Source organism: Hydractinia symbiolongicarpus, chromosome 8, assembly GCF_029227915.1.
Source record: "Hydractinia symbiolongicarpus strain clone_291-10 chromosome 8, HSymV2.1, whole genome shotgun sequence".
Lineage (NCBI taxonomy): Eukaryota > Metazoa > Cnidaria > Hydrozoa > Anthoathecata > Hydractiniidae > Hydractinia > Hydractinia symbiolongicarpus.
Genome location: NC_079882.1, coordinates 27463116 through 27485071, shown reverse-complemented (window position 1 = coordinate 27485071; position 21956 = coordinate 27463116). Strand labels below are relative to the sequence as shown.

The 21956-nt window shown below is 34.0% G+C and overlaps 2 protein-coding genes across 2 annotated transcripts; one reads left to right on the top strand and one right to left on the bottom strand.

Moving 5' to 3' along the window:
• Positions 1–5513: 5513 nt before the first annotated feature.
• LOC130655433 (deoxyribonuclease-1-like) lies at positions 5514–8464 on the top strand. The gene is made up of 8 exons (XM_057458189.1): positions 5514–5623; positions 5896–6004; positions 6150–6250; positions 6323–6391; positions 6813–6913; positions 7153–7511; positions 7777–7819; positions 7899–8464. Exons 1-8 carry the CDS (start codon positions 5571–5573, stop codon positions 8360–8362), a joined length of 1299 nt encoding a protein of 432 aa, XP_057314172.1. The 5' UTR covers positions 5514–5570; the 3' UTR covers positions 8363–8464.
• Positions 8465–13098: 4634 nt separating this feature from the next.
• On the bottom strand, positions 13099–19757 carry LOC130655203 (SCO-spondin-like). Its single transcript, XM_057457934.1, has 20 exons — positions 19597–19757; positions 19126–19282; positions 18787–19052; positions 18478–18666; positions 18186–18371; positions 17826–18062; positions 17564–17728; positions 17196–17429; positions 16879–17043; positions 16509–16742; positions 16244–16408; positions 15930–16163; positions 15687–15851; positions 15379–15612; positions 14922–15086; positions 14609–14842; positions 14351–14521; positions 13997–14230; positions 13442–13606; positions 13099–13358 (listed from the first exon to the last, which is right to left on the bottom strand). The coding sequence occupies exons 1-20, from the start codon at positions 19655–19657 to the stop codon at positions 13123–13125; spliced, it is 3897 nt and encodes a 1298-aa protein (XP_057313917.1). The 5' UTR covers positions 19658–19757; the 3' UTR covers positions 13099–13122.
• Between the last annotated feature and the right edge of the window lie 2199 nt (positions 19758–21956).

Genomic DNA, 21956 nt, shown 5'->3' with positions numbered 1-21956 from the left:
AAAAGTCTTCGTCATCCCGCGAATTAGATTCGCGCCAAAATTACTTATCTTTGATTTCAGTCAAACTCATTAAATTTAATTTCCGTTAGAATTTCCCCTTGGGGTTTGGAAACGATCATCGGGCTAGATTGAACAGACATTGTTTTCCGTATTTTAGGAAAATATTTTTTAGGCACTTAGTTTAGTGACAATGAATGTATACGATTCACAATAATTACAATATATTTCCTACGTCATAATGTTAGGAAAATATAGTCATGGTATGGTTTATTCTATGATTATTTCATGGTAAGCATTTATCATTTGGAGCCTTTTTCTCATGACAATTAGATTGGAAAGAAAATGGTAAGTTTAATTCAAAAAAATTGCCCGAACTTGCCCTTTTATATGCAGGCGTTTGCAGTTTATTGGCTCCCTCTTGTGCATTAGATTTGTTCTGACTGCCACCTTAATTTGTTCTGACTGCCACCTTGTCAGGGTTTTTTTGAGGCCACACTTCTGGGGGTGAGTGAAAAAGTTAAATTGAGATACAAGAGAAAAAAATAAATTTCGTCCCATACATGTGACTTTAATCATATTCTTTCGGTATGTGGAAGAAACAAAATGTGCGTGTCACACTTAATGTGTATAAGCTGACATATACCTTCCTAAGTGAACAGTGCAAAAAAGTTTGTTATCGTGCAAAATTTAGTACAAAAATTATGCGCGAAACATTTTGTGTAAAAATGAACAAGTGAATAAACTTTTTGTAATAAAGAAAACGTTTTAAAGGCATCTCTGTTTTGTCTAAAACTCCGAATTTTATTGGTTTATTTCCTCTTTTTGTGAGGGGAATGCTAGCGCTAAAATTATTGCACACAAAATATTTATATTGTAAATTAGTGTGCAACTATTTTGCACATAGCTACCAACAAAATATGACCACATGGGGTAACATAACAAACAATGGAATTTTCCACAAGTGTTCTCAAATATGTGTAGCTATAAGACAACATTCTGGGATATATTGTGCATGTCAGTGCAATCAAAGTACCCATAAATTCTAAAAAAGTGCCAAAATGACACTGCGAAACAAAGAAACTGTGTTTTTCTAGTTCTCGTAACCTATGCTGAGAATTGTATTTGATATATATCGGAATTAATTGTCTTTAACTACATGTTGCTATTTTTACTTGTTTTGTATGGCGTCATTGTAAGGGACTGCCAACAAATAGGGTTATATATTGAAAGAGGATTTCCTTACCAAACTTGACACGCTTATTGGCTAATGTCGCAAATAAGCATGTATGTATGTTAACCTTGACGATAAGACGTGGCAGTCTTACATATATAAAATTTCAAATGAAGAAATTTCGAATTGTAGTATGTATGTATGTCTAAAATCTTAAATGCGATAGGTGTGGCAAGTTTTGCAAGGACCCCTTAGCATCTCGTTTTTTTTTTGTGTCTGAACAGTTTTTTTTATAAAAAGATTGCATCGATTTATGTCATGTCGATTGAACAATTAAAGCATTGCTTTATAAAGAGACAGTAATTGATTAGGTTTTAAATCAGTTGAAATTGTGATCTTGTTTCTCATATATTCCAAATGTTCTCTTTTTCAGATCAGCTGTTATCAAAACATCGATCATCAACCTTTTTAAAAAAAATACTGAGCGAGTGATAAGTTTTGAACGCCTAAATACCAAAACATTCAAATGCTAATTGCTGAATTAATGAACTATTTATATTCGATCAATCTTCTAAAATTTTCCAGAATTTTCTAGAGTAATTTCAAAGGTATCAAGTTAAAGATTTTATTTGTTTTTTTATTTGTATTTTATTTGTTCAGTTGTGTTGTATATAAATACACTCTTTTTATAAGAACCAGAAATATTGTGTGTTCTCAATTTTTTACTTTCCTGGAATTATACAGTATATTACAAATTTTTAAAACCAGAAATCTATTAATTGATTCTGTGAAAAATTCTGCGTTGAAAGATAATTCCCATGTTGGTTTTCAGAAAAAAGGGAAAAATCTGTAAAGTTTCAGCCTTGTTATTTTTCTTATTTTATTTTTATTGCGTTTTATTGTTGTTGTAAAATTTTTCTTAGAGAGAAAATAGGTGTTTCTAATTTAATTACATTAGTAATCGAGAACTGAATTTTAAAATTTTAGAATATTTAATGATTTTGTTCCCCGTATTTTGGTTTTAAGGTCCAATTCAAAGTTCAGTACTTTTTCAGATTATTGCTAACAGCGGAAATTTTTAAGCTGCAGGGCTTCTTAAATGCTTTCTTAATTTTCTCATATGTATATTCAATTCCTGCACCGTCGTCTATAAAAACTAATATGTTTATTGAATCTTTGTGCCAGACAGAAACTAGTGGCCTTAAGAGCTTAGTAAATCCATTTGGAGCCGAAGAAAGGCCAAAAGGTAAAACAGTAAAAACATAAAACGATTCTTTGTTATTTCTTTTCCGGGAAAACCCAAAGTAAATTTGGTGTTCTGCGAACATATTGACATGATGGTATCTTTTTCTTAAATCAAACTTGAATAAAAAAGACCCAGGACGAACAAATCGACTGAACTCGCGCCAATCATTAAACTTTACGTGTTATTTTACCAGACATTCGTTTACATGGCTAAGATTGAGAATCGAACGCTTTCTTCCAGACGAGCTGATAGCGACAGAAAAAGGATTAATAACCTCTGATTTAAAAGGTACTTTGATTGCTCAACCGGCTACGGGAAGTTCGTCAATAGAATTTGATACGAATTCATATTAAGTAACTTATCTTTAATCATTCCTGTTACCTGAGGGCGTTGTGCAATCTCTTTCCGAGTGTCCACGGTCACCACACTGCAAGCAGATGTCTGTCGGTTTTGTTGTTGCTCTAGGCATAGTGATTTTGAAGCTAGGCCTTCTGGAAGATGAATTGATGTGTTGGTCTCTACGTGTTATTGTTGATGAAGGGTCAATCTTTCTCCATTTTTGTTGTTTTGACAACGCTCTCTTCTCAGCTGCTCTGATTTTTTTCTCGTCTGCGGAATCACTCGCTATACTATCTGATTCGCATTTCGCTACTGTGCCCCACCCACCCGGTGACTTGTCAGCGATGCGTATGAGTTTGTTTCTTGCTTTGATCTCATCTATAGTGGTTTGAATTTTTTTTGTAGATCTTTTTCTAGAACCATTTTGAACTAACTCAATAATTTCTTCAAGGTTTTCTCTCAATTCTTGGTTGACGTTAAACTGCTTCTTATTCGCCTTATATTTAAATTCATGCTCTCTCTTTATCCTCTTTGGGTTTCTTCAGATACAATGTCTCTTTTCAAAATAGAACGTTTTGCATCAAAGTAAGCTTTCAGTTCTGAAACTGCTTCTTTAGTCGACATCCTACCTGTACCAATTCTATCGATTTGTGATGAGTCGCAAGACGATACACCCGTAAAAGAGCTAGGACACGTGATAAAGGCGCGCCAAAGAAACAAAATAAACTCATTTCCTTTCGTGGGCACTCTAGTGTCTCAAAACGGTGGTAACCTTTCAGTATCAGTATACCACAAACTTACTCATAATGACCAATAGCTACACAATCACCAAATGTCCTGCGAAGAAAGTGTGGCGTCCTATATACTGAAATGTAGTCAATGTAGTCAGTGGAGAGAATGATCAAAAGAAAGAGTTATCTCATATAAACAACGCCTTACTTGCAATTGGTTACTCGAGACAAAACATAAAAAAAGTTAAAGAAAATCAGGGTATTAAAAGATAACATAAAAAAAGCCAGTGTTTTAGTCTACTGTCGCGTCCCGTGTAAGGTTTGTGCTGCTGTTTATGTCGGTGAACCAAAACGAGTGCTCAAACAACGTGTGCAAGAGCACAAAAGAGCTGTACCCAACGCAAATATGGACATAAAAGAGATTGCGGATCATAAATGGAAGAATGATCATACCGGGACAATAAAAACATCAAAAAACAAGAGTCCTGTTGGGTAGCAAGAAACCATAAATATTATAGACTGAAATACTCATATCAACAGTATTTTCTATAAACTACCAGAAATGTGAGAACCCGCATTACGGAAAGCGAATATTTAGAAAAAAGTGTAAACTTTTATAAGAAGGAAAGATTTTAATCATTCTATTGCTTCCATCTGGATCCTTGAAAAAGTTAATTAATTAAATTTCTGTGATCTGATTGGTTGATTTGATCCTCTAATTATCTGCTCAACTAATAAATAGCCAACAAAGATTACAATCATTGTGCGTACATAACAACTGTTGCTGTCGAAACGTAGCCTAGAATAAACTCGCTTGTTTATGACATGATAATATCTATATTATTCACACAAAGTAACTTGCTTTTAAACTGGCTTTTTAACTACTTCCATGGTTAACATTCTCTTAACTTCTACTTGCAAAACATAACTTTCCTCTTGACCCATTGTTTAGTGCCTAAGGTAATTGGCTTTGTTGTGCCATTTCTAAGATGAAACATCACACCTCGAAATTACTTTTAAAATATGAGGTTTTTGTGTCTAGTTTCCCAACTTGGAAAAGACATTGTTGTATTCCTGCCCGTGGAACAGTTGCCAACTTATCTGTGAGCAACTTTTTCACTAAAAGGTGACCTAGATTGATATTCACTGGCATAAAAAAACTGAAAAACTACAACAATAGGTTTATGTTAGCAATTCTTTTATAAATAGACTATATGTTAACCCGTGGAAAACTCCACGGATGCGCCCGTCAGAATAATTAATTTCTCACAAGGGGATCCGGAATTAAACTTCATGTGGCCATTTTGAACAGACAGCTGTTATTTCTTTACCCTGTGGACAAATTCATCGGAATTCGCCAATAATATGGGTTCCCAGCACAAATATCTCGTGCATCCGTGTTTGTCTGTACTCTCTTCGCATCTTTAAAAAATCTGAAACAAATGTCTCTTTCCTACAAAAGCTACACAGGCCACAATTGAATGATTGTATTCTATTGTTTAGCCCTAATCTACGCTGCGCCAACTAGGCAAAACGTTTTAAAAAATGTGATAGACCTCTTTATTGCGATGTGCCACTTACTTATTGCATTTTCCGCTTAAAACCCTTTGTTACGTGAGCCTTTTTATTGAAGCAACTAGAGCGTTCATACAATCTTACTAAATATTTTGAGACTTGTTAGAAAACGTTAAAACCACTGGGAACGAAATTAAAAGCATTTTCTCCATTTAATGTTACTTCAGATGTAATAAGGCTAACTGAATGGGTAGCCAATTCCAAGAGTGTGAATCGGTACCACATTCGTTTCGCGCGGAATTCAAATCTGACTGATACGATTGGCTAACCAAGACAAGCTGGGTACTAATCGCTCGCTACATTAAACTCTATTGACTGTTCATAGTTGTCCGTTACCCTAACTGGTTCGTGCAAATCATTATCAAAAGACTATTAGTCCTGCAACACAGAACATAATTCTCCAATTTTTGTATCTATTTCCCAAATGTACTTAAATTTAAAATAATTATCATATGAGTAGGTCTTTCAGTTTGCTAGCAACCTCATTTGTAAAAACAAATCAAACAAGATGGATGTTCGCTTTGCGCCTTTATTGTTTCTACTGTCGTGTGCTGTGTTTTGGTAAGCACTGTTAGACAATTTTATAATTTAGCAGACAGATATTACATTTTCGAAATAATCATCATCGTACAAACTGTGTGCTTCATTTTTATTTATGAAAAATATTCGGAAAGTTTCGCTGCAAAAACTAATGGAAAAAAGGGTTTTTTTTATTTGCGATAAAAAATCTTTGGCCATTTGAGCAACCAAGTGGTATCAGAAAAATTGCTTCCATGACTACAGGTATAATTACGTAAGATTTATTTGACTCACCCATTCTGGCTTTATTTTAGTGTTTCTGCATACAACGATCGCGGAGTGTTAGATGTTGCTTCGTTTAATGTTCAAATATTTGGAGTTAAAAAAATGAAAAACCCCGTTGTGCGGAAATACTTGACTAAGGTAAAGCCTGGTAGCAGAAATGTTATTCATACAATAGCAAATAAGTAACAAATGCGTGTGGATGTGTTGTGTGTGTCAGACAATGTTATTCATACAATAAACTGTTTGCAGAATTTTGAAAATTTGTATTCACTTTTGCAACTAGATCATTCTACAGTTTGATTTGGTGCTAATTCAAGAGATTCGTGACAGTACGGGCACAGCAATACTTGATCTTCTGAAGCAGCTCAATAAAGTTGAACCGAAGTGAGTAGAAGTTTAGTTGACTTTTTGTAGAATCCTTAAGGAATTTAAAACATGTTTTTTTTTCTGATTTAGGTACAAAGTCATGGTAAGTGATAGACTTGGCAGGTCAACAAGCAAGGAGCAGTATGCTTTCATATACAGGTATAAACCAATAAAAGATTCTGTAAAACAAGAGCTTTGAGCACCCAAAAAGAGATAAGCATATTTTATATGGCCAGTCTCACAAATATCGAGGAATATGCCCTGTCTATTATTTCCAGGAGGGGCCATGGCATAGATAAGGAGTCATACAGTATTGAATGCTCACTTTAAGTTATGCAGACACAACTCATGTCCGCGCTCTATCAGACAACTCTCAAAAGCTCACAGTGTGACGTCACCTGACATGACTTGGCACAGGGCTATGGTAAAATTCACTGTCCATATTAAATCGCCGCATAATGAAACCGAACGATCTCCTGCACAACGAGCGAGGGTTATAACCACAATGCTACAGCGTCACTAAAAAGACATCGAGCTCAGTTTCGCCCTAACTACTAATAACCATTATTACTTTGTTTAGATCGGATTGGTTAACTCCTGTGTCAAGCTTTACCTATGACGACAAGAATGACGTTTTTGCGCGAGAGCCCTACGTCGTCCACTTCAAAAGCAAGAAAGCAGGTAAAATTATACAAACATGGGATGTGGGAAGATCAATAATTATGCAGCGTTAAATTGTTGCATTTAAAACAACCCAAAATGCTTGTTTTGGAAAAACGACGTAATTTGAAGAACACAATATTTTAAAAAAATGATTTAAAATGCCGCACTTAACAAATGTGACCAAAATAAGGCTTTAGTCTTTAAAGATTTTATTGAAATCAAAAGTTTATCGAACAAGACGTTTCATTGCTATTTAGAAATTCAAGATTTTGCAGTGGCCGGAATTCACACTGCCCCTAAGGACGCGGAAAATGAGATAAGCAACTTGACGTTGGTTTACAACAACATCGTTCAAAAGTTAAAGACTCAGAACGCTATTATAATGGGTGATTTTAATGCTGAATACCATTACACTAAACATTGGAGAAGGATCAAATTGGCTACTGATCCAAGATTTTATTGGTTGATTGATAACACATTCGACACGACAACAAAAACGACCGACTGTTCTTATGACAGAATTGTAGTGACCGGTGACTCGTTGTTAAAAGCTATAATTCCTCTCAGTGCCAGTGTATTTAGATTTGACGAGAAATATAAACTGACACAAAAAACGGTATGTTACAGGCATTGTAGGGTTCACACGAGGCTGCGATTTTTTAAGCCAAAATATTTGTGGACGGCTATTTCAAATCTTTCTTTTCTTGCCTTTCCAAAGGATTTTTCACATACAATCGAAATTCGGTCGCTTTTGCATATTAAGAGGATGACAGCTTTTTTTTATGCTAAAATTTTCTAATGCCTGAAAATTTATAGATTCAAGACGATTTTACACTGCTACATAAATAACGACTGCTTCTGGTGCTACTCTCTTTTTTTAGACCCAGTTAATAAGCGATCATTTTCCAGTTCGTCTTCAAATAAGTAAGTATTTTTACTTTGTAGTTCTTATGGCTTCTTGGGTCTAATGTATCTTGTAATGCTTTTTACTGTATTTTTATAGGATCAGCAGAGGAGAAACACAACATTCAATCTTCCATCGCCATGAAAGTTTACAATAACAAACTTTCTCTTTCAAGATTGCAAATATTGAATATAAAGAAGTCAGCCATGCGCAAAGGAAAATATAAAATTGAAGCAACTAGCAAAGGAAATGGTGGCTTTGTCATCAAAAAATCTGCGACTGGAACAAAGAAAGTTATTTTGTGTTTATTTCAAGATTTCTACAAAATGTTTTCAAACATGATCACGAAAATAGAAATCTCGACTGCCATAAGAATGGTTAACCAATTGGACTTTCGAAGATATCTACCCAGAGGACATGGTCTCTTTAAAACTTTATATGATTTTTATAAAGACAGCAATATCAAGTACGAGGTAAAGTTATCATGCAACGTGTCAGCACATCCTGCGCCTTATTGCTATCTGGAAATTGTACAATTTGGTGGTAATAATATAGTCTCCTAGCTTGACATTTTCAGCGCCATTCAGAGAACTTTAAAATAGATAGAAAGTATTTGTATGTAAGTATTCTTGTGTTATTAAAAAAACTCAGTATCATTCCAAGAATTGTTTTATTCTTTCATTCTTCTTTTGTTGAACCTTGACTTTCAATTGCGATTAGTTCGGAAAAAAAATGCTATCTCGTTTTTGCTTACATCAGTCGACAAAAAAATATAAATAAGAGCATCTGATATCAGACCAATAGTAAACATGGCATGTCTTACTTGTTGAACTACCCCAATTGCATTTGCAATATTTCCATTAACGCGTTCGTAAAACACGACAACACTGGGAAGAAATGAAAAAAACAAATATGTAGTCATTAATAAAACAGGCAGTAATAGCTTTTTTATGTTCCCATTTCGTGTGGATGGCTCAGCCGTGTTCTGTATTGTATTATTCGGAACTACTTGCACCCGTGTTGCCATTAATTTCTTTACAATATAACCATATGTTCCTAAAGCAAAAGCCATAACTAAGACGTCTAGGATCGGAAATATATACATTTCTGATATACTCACTAGAACGTTTAAAAGCGTGCTTTCGTTGTAGTCACTTGTTGCAAGGTAATACACCAAAAGTGAACCAAAAAAAGCAAGGGTTATTAACCACGCCAACACAATTAATTTCTTTGTATGGTTTACAGACCAATAAAGTGGATAGCGAATACTTAAGTAAACCTCTGCAAATCGATTCATTGTGATGACGATCATAAAAAGATAAAACGATAAGAAAAATGAGAGTTGAAATATGTAAACAGCTATTACGACTGGATTAGAATCTCCGTAATTGAAATACAGGAACGATAACACAAATGGAATCAAGCATAAGAAACTCTCTGCTATACCCAATTGCAACAGGAGAAGTCTTTCGTTGGAGTTTCGACAACAACTTCTTTTATAAAGCAAGTAGCAACCCACAATGTGTAACGTCAAAGGAATAAAACGAGCTGCAACTAAGAATGTCAAGATAGTTTGCATTATTTAATGGTAGATTTTCTTTTAATAATTTCTGTTTCTGACTAATAAAAATACATAAATCCCTTTTTCAGTTCTCTGATAAGATTTTCTTCCAATTATTTTTTTTGTCGTTGCTATTTCTGTTTTACAGGTAAGCAAATAAAACATAACAGAAAAAGATTGAAATAATTAAACTTTTCATAATAATTGCATATAAATTGGAAGAATAAAACAGATTGTTTGTATTCTAAAACAAGTTTTTTTCATTTAATATAAAACCCAGGTTGTTATAGAAATTAAAAAAAAATAATAATATGCGATGATATATAGCGATAAAGGTCACAGAATGCTGATGTCAGCAGCTAGGATCACTAAACTAAACAATGCCCACGAGATCTTATGGCGAGAGTTAAAACTTTTCAAAATGGCGGCATAGTGTAAACAAACACCGAGGCACAAAGGAGGAAAAAAATCGACATAGATTTTCATTTAGGCAACTATTATACAAAAAATAGAGATGTACCTCATTATCAATGCAGTGTGACATTAAATATGAAATATATTTATCATACGCGAACTTTGAGAGATAAATTGTTTATTCCAATAATTCGAAATATCTTGGCAGCTAGGAAGCAATATGCACATATATTTGCATATTATAAATTACTTACATGTTGATACATAAACCAGTTCTTACAATTAAATATAGTTCCCATTGCTTTATAGGGTTTTACGTTAATGGCGTTCCCTGAAATAATGCGTCAAAGAATGATGCATTATTTCATTTGCTTGCTTAACAAAAAGTAATAGTGAGGGGTGACTGAGATGAGAATGTGGTGACTTAGATAAGAATGTAAAAAAATCCTCTCAAACAAGATTGATTACCACAACAGATCCTTCATATCGAATCGAATGAAGCCCTATATATATATTTGCCAAAATAGTTCTGCAAGATTACATAATGAAATCTTATTTCTATGCTCTCGATGAATTACCCTACAATTGCAGAAACGCAGATATTATAGTAAAAGCAAGAAATTGTACGCAATCTGAAAGAGAAGGTCTTGTATTGTCGTTACAATTAAAGATTGAAGCAAAGGTTATGAAGGAAAATGTGAATATTTCAGATAGGTTGATAAATGGTTAATTTTCATATATTTTAAAATAAAACATGGACCAGAAGCAACAGTATTTGTGAAGTTAGATGACATCAAATAGTGTTAAAAGCAAGGTAATAGCAAACCAAATCAGTGTGTTCCAATTAAAAAAACGGAAATACCAATTTACATGAAAATAACAAATCTAGCTGTTGACCATCAATACGAAGAACTCAATTTCCATTGATATTAGCCTAAGTGTGCACTGCCCATAAAGTACAGACGCAGGTTGAGTGCTGGTGTTGTCAGCTTTAAATTTGAAAAGCAAAAGTCATTTAATCAATGACAAATGAATGTCGCAATTAGTAGTATAATCAATATTATTAACTTGTTTTTTATTGGCCAATATTCTTCTTCTTGTTTCAAAGTTAACCGATATGTTACACGAGGCTTTAAAAAGACAGTTTTTTTAACCCTTGTAGGGGTGGTGTTATTGATGACCTTGGTATCACCATTTCTTTACTAAATTCACCATCTTTAAAAAGTCATACTGTTAATATAGTAGAAGATTTGCTTCTTATGAGAATCAATATGTATGATATACGTAAACTAGCTCGCAAATAACAGACGTTGACAGTCATAATCAATTTTAGTTTCCAAACGAGTACCAAAATTTATTGAAATTGGAGTTCTCCAGATGTCAAAATGTGGAGCACGACAGCAAGAGCAGCAAAGATGGCGTTCAATGTTTACAACACGTGCTACTACGCTTCTGTAACTTTAAAACTGCTTATTAATGTCACACTGTAAGTCCTGCAGGTATCCAATCTGGCTAATTTTTTTCACCACTATGTGTATAATTAGCTATGTGATAACGTTTCATCTTGACAGTTTGATGGTTCCGAGATCAAAACCTTTTCAAAACCTTTTCTTTCTTCACTTTTCACAATTAGACGAATCATTTCTTTGCGTGTCGAAAAATGTTAGACTAAGCTACGAGATTTCCTGGACTAGTGCGTGCTACTCTTAAATCCAACCTTGTTCCCTCTGACGGCCCAAGCTATAGAAAAGCAACAACTAACCAATACACACGCGACTTTTAGTGCCAAAACGTAAATTTGTTGATATGGTTTGAAAATACACTTTCAGTTACTGCCGCAGTGGCCGGGTAGTTTGAAGTGACAATAAATTTTTCTTCTCTTTTTCTCATTTTTTTTTTTTACTTTTTTTTCAGGAAACACATTGTTAAGCCTCAGAGTGTAAAAATATTCGCGAATTTTCAAAAAAAAAAACCGTAAAAATTCAAAAAAATTAACCTAGGTGGCACGGGAGGCGAGTAAATCTTGTTTCAAAAAGGAAATAGCTGTGGTTAAAAAATATATATGTTACCGGCACTATCACAACCAGCAAACTTCGGTAAAAAGATCAAGTGCACTTATGGCGTGAAGACAAATAACAAGAACGGGATTGGAAAATTTACGTTCTTTCAGAGTGTTTCCGAAATCATATTTCTGTATGTTGGCGTAGCGAAAAGAATTCCGTTCTTGTCATTATTTACAATATACTTTAACTTTTGCTTACATTTTAACCAAACTTTGTAAAATCGATGTATTTAATAAATAAATATGGTGCAGCGCCTTTGTTTCTCTGTTACATAATGTTGTGGAAGTTTTATTTTTCGTAAACTACTTTCCAGACATTTGGGGTGACCTTAATTCTGCCTACATTCAATTTTGTAAACTTTGGTGGAAAAACCTTTACTTTACCAGTTAGTTAAATAATGCTTTTGAACACTTATCTTATCTTTTGGAAAAATAAAATTAGAAAAAAAAAAAGTAAAAATATATACCAAGATGAGATTCAACACACGACTACTCCCGTTTCGGTGTTCAGAGAGGCAGAAATTTCCATTCTTGTGGGACACATTTGCGTTTTAACCCTATTTGGTCTGGGGGGGGGGGGGGCGGATTCCGCCCCCCCCCTCCTGACGGTTTTTTTTTTAATAACTCCTGATTGCTTTCTTATATGGCTATGATACTTACTGAGTTTCAACATTTATCTATTACACACCTGCATGCTAAATTTTTAGGTCCCATACCTTTCAGAGGCTTTGATATTGGCCATTACTCGAAACTACCCCTAAAATCTCTATGAAATCCTTATAATGGGGAAAATATAATAAATCCTGTTAGGATTATCCTTAGAACTTGAAACTTGCAACACAACTTTGTTTCATCAAGAAGAATCATTTTGAATAATTTTGACACGTGACTAATCCGATTTCCCGATTTTGTCGGATTTTACCCGAAAATCGGAAAAAAACGGATTTTCAGGCAATTTTTGGCAATTTTTTATCCGATCCATGTAAAAACCGGAAGATATGTTAAAAAAATGTTATTTAGCTTTCAGAAACTTTAAACAGAATGTAAAAATTCGCTCTAGAACAAAAGTAATTATATTTTAAACAGATAGTGGCATTTTTAACAATTTTCAAGCTTCTGATGACGTCATAGTATGTTCGAAAAACCCCGGACCAAATAGGGTTAATACAAGCTCACGAGCTTGTAATTAACAATTAGTTTGGTTATGAGTATCGTTAAGGGAAATAAAAATGTCCACGATAAGCACTAATAATTCTTAGGAATCAAGCAATATTGTTTATATTAGCTTACTCATAAATTTTACAACTTTTCCAGTCGAAAATAGGAATGCGATCTTTCATATTGATTTCGCATAAACATTGCATTGGCTTACTACTGGTCATAGATACGCCATTAATAGCTGGAAATTTTAACTTCTGCTTTCGGCATTCCTTGACACACTCCTCCACGCTATTTTTTGGACCTACATCTATTTCATCATCGCCCATACCTTCTCCAGACAAAAATTTGCATGCAATGGCACCTAGAAAACAAAGACGAAAGTTATTTCCATAATATAAGCTGCCTTTAGTGTTTTATACATAATTTTATTATTGTTACACGTACTGGGACATGAATCTGTGTTGCATTTTCTTTTTTGAATTTTGTCACCTTGGCATGGATTACCACCTCTTAGTGGTGGAGTACATGTTCTTGTTCGTTCTTGTGTTCCACCACCACATGATTTGGTGCACTTGGACCAAGCCATCCAGGTAGAATACTGTCCGTCAACTGTCAAAAGAAACAGAATAAAATGGTTCATATCAATATTGCAATTCACAGAAGGCCAATCATACAAAGGTTTTAAACAGATTGTTATTAACTTTGTAATAAACACAATTAATTGTTTCTGCAAATATTTCTAATCCTTTAATTCCCAGCGTTGCTGCATGGAAAACAACCACTGTTGTACGCGCAAAATAAAACAGTGCAAAAGGAGCATCTTAACGTTGTTTTACGAATTCTCTACAAGGCAACTTAGGTGAGAAAAAATGTGAACAAGCTGGACCTAAAGGTTATACACGGAAGTATTCTAAAAACGAATATTTTTACTTTTAGTTACCCTGCAAGAAAAAAGCGTTTGAAAAGAAGATAGTTTAAGATAAAAGATAGATAAAATACCAGGAATGCTTGCAAAGCAACTCTTCCATGATCTTCTAGTGTTCCTTTTCTTCATGCCAATGTTGCAATAACATTCAACATCTCCGTCCACTGGAATGGAAACGCCATTGATGTCACTATATTCGACTGCTTTCTTTTCGCAAGCAAGAAGACATTCTACGGGTTTGTTGAAGAAACCAGCATATACATCTGTGCCGCCAACAGCCTCACCAGAACTAAAGTTACATGTGTACCCTGAAAAATAAAAAATTGTTACGAAGTGAAGGATATGATTTATAGTATCAACTTTATCTAATTTTTGTAGATTTTGTTTATAAATTTTCAGCATTGGCAGCAGCGCACAAGAAGTCTTACTTGGGCATTTTATTTTGTTACATGATTTAGTGTCCACTGAAGGACCATGGCATGGCTTGCCACCTCTTAACGGAGCAGGATCGTTGCATTGGCGAATTCTTTTCATTTGACCGCCCCCACACGATTCAGAGCATTCTGACCATGACGACCACTCGGAATATCGCCCATTTACTATAAAAAAAATAATAAAAAGCATCAATACATAATTGTTAATGTAATTATAAAATACTTTAATGTGATAAAGCAGAAATATGTTACCAGGTAACAGCATAAAACAACTTTTCCATATGTAAGACCGTGTCCTATTCTTCATTCCACGTTCGCAATAGCATCTTACTTCTCCAGAAGTTGGCACAGAAACTCCATTTATATCTGGAAAGCCTCTAGCCTCCGCAGCACATGCCAAAATGCATTCCACAACAGATGCTTTTTCACCAAGGTATATGTCACTACCACCGATTCCATCACCTGGTTTCAGCTCACAGGCAAATGCTAAAATAAATAGAATTTGCTATTAACTTACCTTGTTACTAACAAATGCTTACAACTTTAGCGAAATACAACAACTAACATGGACACGTAATCGCATTGCAATGTCTTGATTGCGTCTTTTCACCTTGGCATGGCTTCCCACCTCGCACAGGCTCTGTACATCCTCTTGTTCGCTTCTGAACACCTCCATTACACGACTTCGAACAAGGAGACCAAGTGGACCATGGTTTAAGTATTCCATCAACTAAAACGTCCATGAAATCTTAGTTTTTACCTCCTCGCACGAACGTTCAGGTAAAGTAATTTTAATCAAATTAGTGCGCTTAAACATCAGGTATACTTCATATAAAAAATTGTATATTTTGAAGGACATTAAAATACTTGCCTATCATTGCACAACAGTACTAATTATAATTTCCAGAAAACTTATTCCTTTCTCAAAGAATGAAATAAAATATATTTTCTTTGTAAAAATATTTCCCACGTAACGTAAAAAGCATACAACAATATCAACAAAATATTCTGCAATGTCTTACTTGGAACCAGCATAAAACAGCTCTTCCAGATTTTTGAAAGTGACAGCTTTTTCATTCCACGCTTGCAGTAGCAACTGATCCGGCCACTGGTTGGAACAGAGACACCGTTAATATCTGTGAAAATTGCTCGCTTTCTATCACATGCCCATATACAATCCACAACAGAACGTTGTGTTCCTGCAAACAGATCTTCTTTGGCTATTCCGTCACCAGGCTGGAATTCACACTTAAATGCTAAAATTAGTAAAATATTTCCTTTAGTTCATTCCTTTACGACTAATATTTATTTCTTCAAGTATTTTACTCACGTGGGCATTTTATTCTATTACATGTCATCATTTGTTTTGTGGTTCCATTGCAAGGCTTTCCACCACGAACAGGAGCAATACATTTTCTTGTTCGTTCTTGCAAACCTCCATCACATGATTCTGAGCATTTTGTCCAGTCAGACCACTCAGAGAAATATCCATCAACTAAAAAAATCTAAACGAGTTTCATGAAACTGCGCAATACTTTTTCGGGACATATAATTTAAACCTTTTAATACGTACTAGGAACTAGCATGAAGCAACTTTTCCAAGTATACGAACGACTTCTGTTTGTCATTCCTCTTTTACAGTAACAGCTAATTTCTCCACTGTTTGGGACAGACACACCATTAATGTCCGGGTATATTGAACGTCTTTCGTTGCATGTAAGAAGACAAGCCACAAGTGATGATTGCACGCCAGCGTAATATTCTGTTCCTCCTATCCCGTCACCGTTTTTAAAATCACATTTGAAATCTAAGGAGAGAAAAGGAGGTATTATTCGCAACTACTGTATTTTTTGTCATCTCTTGCCATGGGAAATGTGCAATACTTACCAGGACATCTTAAAGTGTTGCATGGTTTTGATTCAACCTTCTTGCCAAGACACGGTGTACCTCCTCGTGCTGGTTCTATACATTCTCTTGTTCGTTCTTCCTTACCACCGCCACACGATGCTGAGCATGAGGACCATTGTGACCAATCGGAAAAGTAGCCATCAACTAAATATGTCAAGACAGAAATAAAGAAACCAAAAACGTCTTCTTAAAGTAGTGTTATCTTAAAATTAAGTGTAAATATAGAAATATAAAAATTTGTTACTGGGTATTTGCATGAAACAACTTTTCCAAAGCAATGAATAGGTTCGATTATACATTCCTCTTTTACAATAACAACTCGAGTCGCCTCCCATTGAAACAGACACGCCATTGATGTCTGGATAGGTTGCTCTCTTTTCATGACAAGTTATTACACACTCTACTTCTGAGTTTGTCTTTCCTACGTAGATTTCTTTAAGACTTTTTCCATCGCCGCTTGCAAATTCACACCTAAACGCTAAAATTAAAACATGTTTTTAAATTCCTTCATGATGTCAATATTTAAAAACTCTATTTCTTGCAATAAGACGTAAAAAGCAAGTAATGATTAACTGTTGTTATAAAAAAAATGTTATAAAAAGTTCAATACGTACAAGGACATTTAGCCATGTTGCATTGGTTTCTTTCCATCAATTGACCGCTACATGATTTACCACCACGTTGCGGTGGAGTACAAGTTCTTGTCCTTGTCTGGTTGCCGCCATCACATGATTTAGTGCAAGAAGACCACGTTGTCCATTCTGATAATCTGCCATCAACTAATGGAGTACATAAATTATTGTGATAAACAGCTAATTGACAGATATGCTCCTTAAAAACGTTGTTAATTTTTCTTCTTGCTCTATCATTACTTTATTACTCGTTTTTAAATACAACACACATCTGCTCCATAAAATAACTGCCGTCGTACCTGGAAACAGCAAGAAGCAGCTTTTCCAAAACGATGAAGTGGTTCGATTTCTCATTCCTTTCTCGCAATAACATGTGACTTTACCGTTTGTTGGAACTGACACACCATTAATTTCTGGATTATACTTTCTTCTTTCTACGCAATCCATCACACATTCCGTAACACTGATACGAGTTCCAATGTTCCAATCAGATCTTCCTGAGCCTTCACCACTCGCAAAATTGCAGGAGAAGTCTAAATGAAATAAAACAATATAATACTTTTGATGACAACACGGTACCTAGTTACACTTGTTTTAAACCATTGATTATACGTGCCTTAAAATGTAACCAACATGCTGCATTTTCTTAGACGACTTCATTACTAACCTGGACAACTGAACGTATTACATTGTCTGCTTTCAGTGCTTGGACCTTGGCAAGGCTTTCCCCCATTTTTGGGGGCAGTGCAACTTCTCATACGATGTTGAACTCCGGAGGCGCATGATTTCGAGCATTCTGTCCATTTCGACCAAGTTGAATATATGCCATCCACTATGAAATGAGAAAACCTTTTCAAAATTCTGTTTTGGAAGTCATTATTTTTAGGGAATTAGTCATGTCGTGCTTACACACTAGTAATAGCACATACCTGGTAAAATCATCATACAACTTTGATAACCTTCCTCTAACGTGTTTCTACCAGTCATCCCTCTTTCACAGTAGCACCATTTATAACCAGTCTTCGGAATGGTTACACCGTTGATGTCATGATACACGTTTCGTTTCTTGTAACAAATCGAAACACATTCCTCCGCAGTTTTTCCCATTCCACCATACACTTCGTCTTTTCCTAATCCATCTCCAGTTACATATTCACAAGTAATATCTAAAGAAAAAGAGAGACAATAGGCAGGCTTTTAAAACGAAGGGACAGTAAGGCGAGAGGAGTTGCCAGTTGGTATTACTTTGCATAAAAACAGAGAAGGAAAAATTACTGAAAAATTCAAACCTGGAGGGCATTCCTGCGCATTACACCTTATGGTCTCCGTAGCAGGGCCAAGCCTTAAACAGTTTTTAGCAGTAATCCCTTTTGGTTTTGGATTCGTACATGTCCTTGATCTTGTTTTAAAGCCATCGCCACATGTAGCGGAACAAAAGCTAAATCTTGACCAGCTACTGTAACCGCCGTCTATCACTAATAAAAAAAGCTAACCCTGTTTACCTATTGATTAGTAAATTGTCATTCTGTTGTAATTAATTTTTAAGTTTTATTAAAAGAAAATTAAGTTATACTATTTTACCTGTGTTGCATTTTTTGACCATGCAATATCGAGTTTCAGTGTAATCTCCAATTTCAGTGCAATCCTTTGCCCCTTTGCCTTGTGGTTCAGGATTTGTGCATGTTCTTTCTCTTGTTGAAATACCCAAACCGCAGGTCATGGAACACGCTCCAAATTTACCCCAGCTACTAAAACCACCATTGATAACCACTAAAAACAATTTTATGGTATTTCTTTAACCTTCTTTTATATTTGCAATATGCTTGCCTGAATATGTAGTTCAAATACATATAATGTCAAGTTCTTACAATGAATAAAACAAAAATTCACCTGTGGTTTTATTGCTATCGGAGTCGTTAACATTCAATTCGTAGATGTACTCTCCTCCGGCATTTCCCGCGCATTCAGCTTTTTCCTTTGCGTTGCATACAGTAAATTGTCCAGTAATACAATTGCTGGGGTCGCTGTGCTTGCGCATTTCCATTTGTTTTCGTAATGCTTTAATATCATTGCCACCAAAACACAATCCATAATTCCTTATCCCAAAGTATTTATATTTGGAAGATCTAGCTTTCTTTGAACAGCGACAAGCCAAGCTGAATAAAGAATTTCGCTTTTCAATATGGAAATTAAAAACAAGGAAGAATGAAAGTTTATTAGTTCACACACCTGTGTATGGAAGCGGCAAACTTTCCCCAATCCGTCAAATGATTGGTTGAATATTCTGAAGTCAAGTCTCGATCATTTACAAGTTCTTGTTTAAATAAGCCAGTCATACCGTTGAAACAACCAATCTTTTGATAATTACGCTTGCAAACAACGTGTTCTAAAAACAAATTCATGAAAATATGGGATGACTTACATGTGTGTTATGTATCAATAGATTGGCTCAAGTTAGTTCTACATTCTACGCGGAGATCAAATCGTTATATTTACGGCTCAAGGTTAACACATTTTCTTGGTATTTTGTTCCTTTAGAAGTCGAGGAAGGTTCCAGTGTTATATAAAAAAAAAAAAAAAATCAGGGTAAGAAAATAAAAAATAATATTCCCATATCGAGCATGCGAACATTTCTAGATCTTTTCTATACTCAAGACTAGACTCTCAAAATAACATTCCCACAAATGTAGAAAATCTTACCTTCCGTGCATTGAACATGTTGCCATGCACCGAACAAAAGCAGAATCCGAAATACTATCATAGCTTTTTCAACATTTAAAAAAAATGCAACAAATGTTTCTTAATATTAGGATAGGTTAAGTTTTATTTAATAATAATTGCGTGTTGTTAAAGTGTATTTGTGATATCTACAACAAATTATCGCAAGCTAGTTTAAATGAAATATTCCTTTTAACAAAAGATTTTTATTTGCTTTAGAAATAGCGTGCAACGCTTCAAAATTAAATTCCTTTCTTTTAAATGGCGTTTGCATCCATGGTCTATGTTAGCAACATGCGAACCTATTTGTATAGCATACTGTTGTCATATGAAGTATACAAAAAACAATCCCTTTAAATGAAATCTTAAAACCAGTCGACGCACAGTTAAAAGGCTACAAAATAGGCTATTGATTATCGAATTCAAAGACACTTATGTCGAATATAGTTAGTTTAATAATTTACATACACAGAACCCCAAAAACCCATTTTAAAAGAGCCTTTTAAAGTCCTTTAATAAATGGGGAAAAGTACCCACCCTCCAGAAATTCTGCAAAAATAAAAATTAGTATGTAATAAAACTTGATAGTATATAGTATATAGTATATAGTATGTAGTATATAGTATATAGTATATAGTATATAGTATATAGTATATAGTATATAGTATATAGTATATAGTATATAGTATATAGTATATAGTATATAGTATATAGTATATAGTATATAGTATATAGTATATAGTATATAGTATATAGTATATAGTATATAGTATATAGTATATAGTATATAGTATATAGTATATAGTATATAGTATATAGTATATAGTATATAGTATATAGTATATAGTATATAGTATATAGTATATAGTATATAGTATATAGTATATAGTATATAGTATATAGTATATAGTATATAGTATATAGTATATAGTATATAGTATATAGTATATAGTATATAGTATATAGTATATAGTATATAGTATATAGTATATAGTATATAGTATATAGTATATAGTATATAGTATATAGTATATAGTATATAGTATATAGTATATAGTATATAGTATATAGTATATAGTATATAGTATATAGTATATAGTATATAGTATATAGTATATAGTATATAGTATATAGTATATAGTATATAGTATATAGTATATAGTATATAGTATATAGTATATAGTATATAGTATATAGTATATAGTATATAGTATATAGTATATAGTATATAGTATATAGTATATAGTATATAGTATATAGTATATAGTATATAGTATATAGTATATAGTATATAGGGGAGGCAAAGTAGGTTCGATCGGGGTGAACCATTCTCAAGGGAAGTCAGAAAATGAAAAGGTGAATGTGTTATGATGAATATTCACCTACATAATTTTGGAACTTCCATGATTACTTATTTCGCAAAATAAAGATTTTAGCTTATTGTTTTTGCTATGACGGTAACAAGAAATTGTAACTTGTGTTTTCAGTTAGCTAAAGTTGCAAAAAGTTTATTGTTATTTTTTTGTTGCAAGAAATCATGTTGAAGTTAGGTTAAATTTTATCAATTCTTTGAGAGATAATTTAGCATAGAGAAAATGTCGGGTAACATTTAGGCCAGGCTACGACTCTATTTGAGCTGCTAATTGAACATATTTGCGGTGTAAAGTATAATTGTACCAATCGTTACACCCAAAGTGCGGTACAGATAAAATTAATGTTCTATTGTTGAGGATGCCCTAGTAGCTTAGAAATAGCACAACATCCTTATCAATTGGAGTCAAAGTTCAAAGCTGGCACCAAAAGCAATTTAATTCTGCCGAAGTATCAAAACGAGTCTTCAAAATAATTTTAGAAAATCATTATCTCCTTACAGCCAGGAAGTATGACATTTTATAAGAAGTAACCCATTTACTTTGCAGGAGTTTTTCTGAGGGAGATATTTTGATTTTAATAAAACACATATTCCATGCAGATCATAATTTTTTTTGCACCAAAAGGTCTTAAGCTAAATACATTGTAAATGTTTTTTTTCCTTAGAGCAAGACGCATAGACCAACTACTAGCATATCACTATCTGCAATAAAAGTAGTTCACCTTAGTTCATACTTGTATCCATTTTTCGGATAGTATGGTTGTTTGTAAGAAAAGAACGGGATGACATCAGATTGCTACGTGGATAAGCACTAACAATGAGAAAGAGGTTACTTAGGACATGGACAAAATCAATCACTATTGGACACAAGCGATTGTCTTAACTTCTGTGCGTCTGCTATTTCTTTCACCTTAACCACGTTAACGACGTTATTTTAGTTATTTAAGCAGTGTTGCCATGTACCATAACC

Bases quoted from the DNA above. Each gene is read 5' to 3' on its own strand.
- LOC130655433 (XM_057458189.1), top strand. From the start codon at position 5,571: ATGGATGTTCGCTTTGCGCCTTTATTGTTTCTACTGTCGTGTGCTGTG. The intron at 6,392-6,812 runs GTATAAACCAAT...TACTTTGTTTAG, and splicing joins CAGTATGCTTTCATATACAG to ATCGGATTGGTTAACTCCTG. The intron at 7,512-7,776 runs GTATGTTACAGG...CTCTTTTTTTAG, and splicing joins ATAAACTGACACAAAAAACG to ACCCAGTTAATAAGCGATCA.
- LOC130655203 (XM_057457934.1), bottom strand. From the start codon at position 19,657: ATGATAGTATTTCGGATTCTGCTTTTGTTCGGTGCATGGCAACATGTT. The intron at 18,667-18,786 runs GTGAATTTTTGT...AATTGTTTTTAG, and splicing joins CGATAGCAATAAAACCACAG to TGGTTATCAATGGTGGTTTT. The intron at 14,843-14,921 runs GTTAGTTGTTGT...TATTTATTTTAG, and splicing joins CAATGCGATTACGTGTCCAT to CATTTGCCTGTGAGCTGAAA.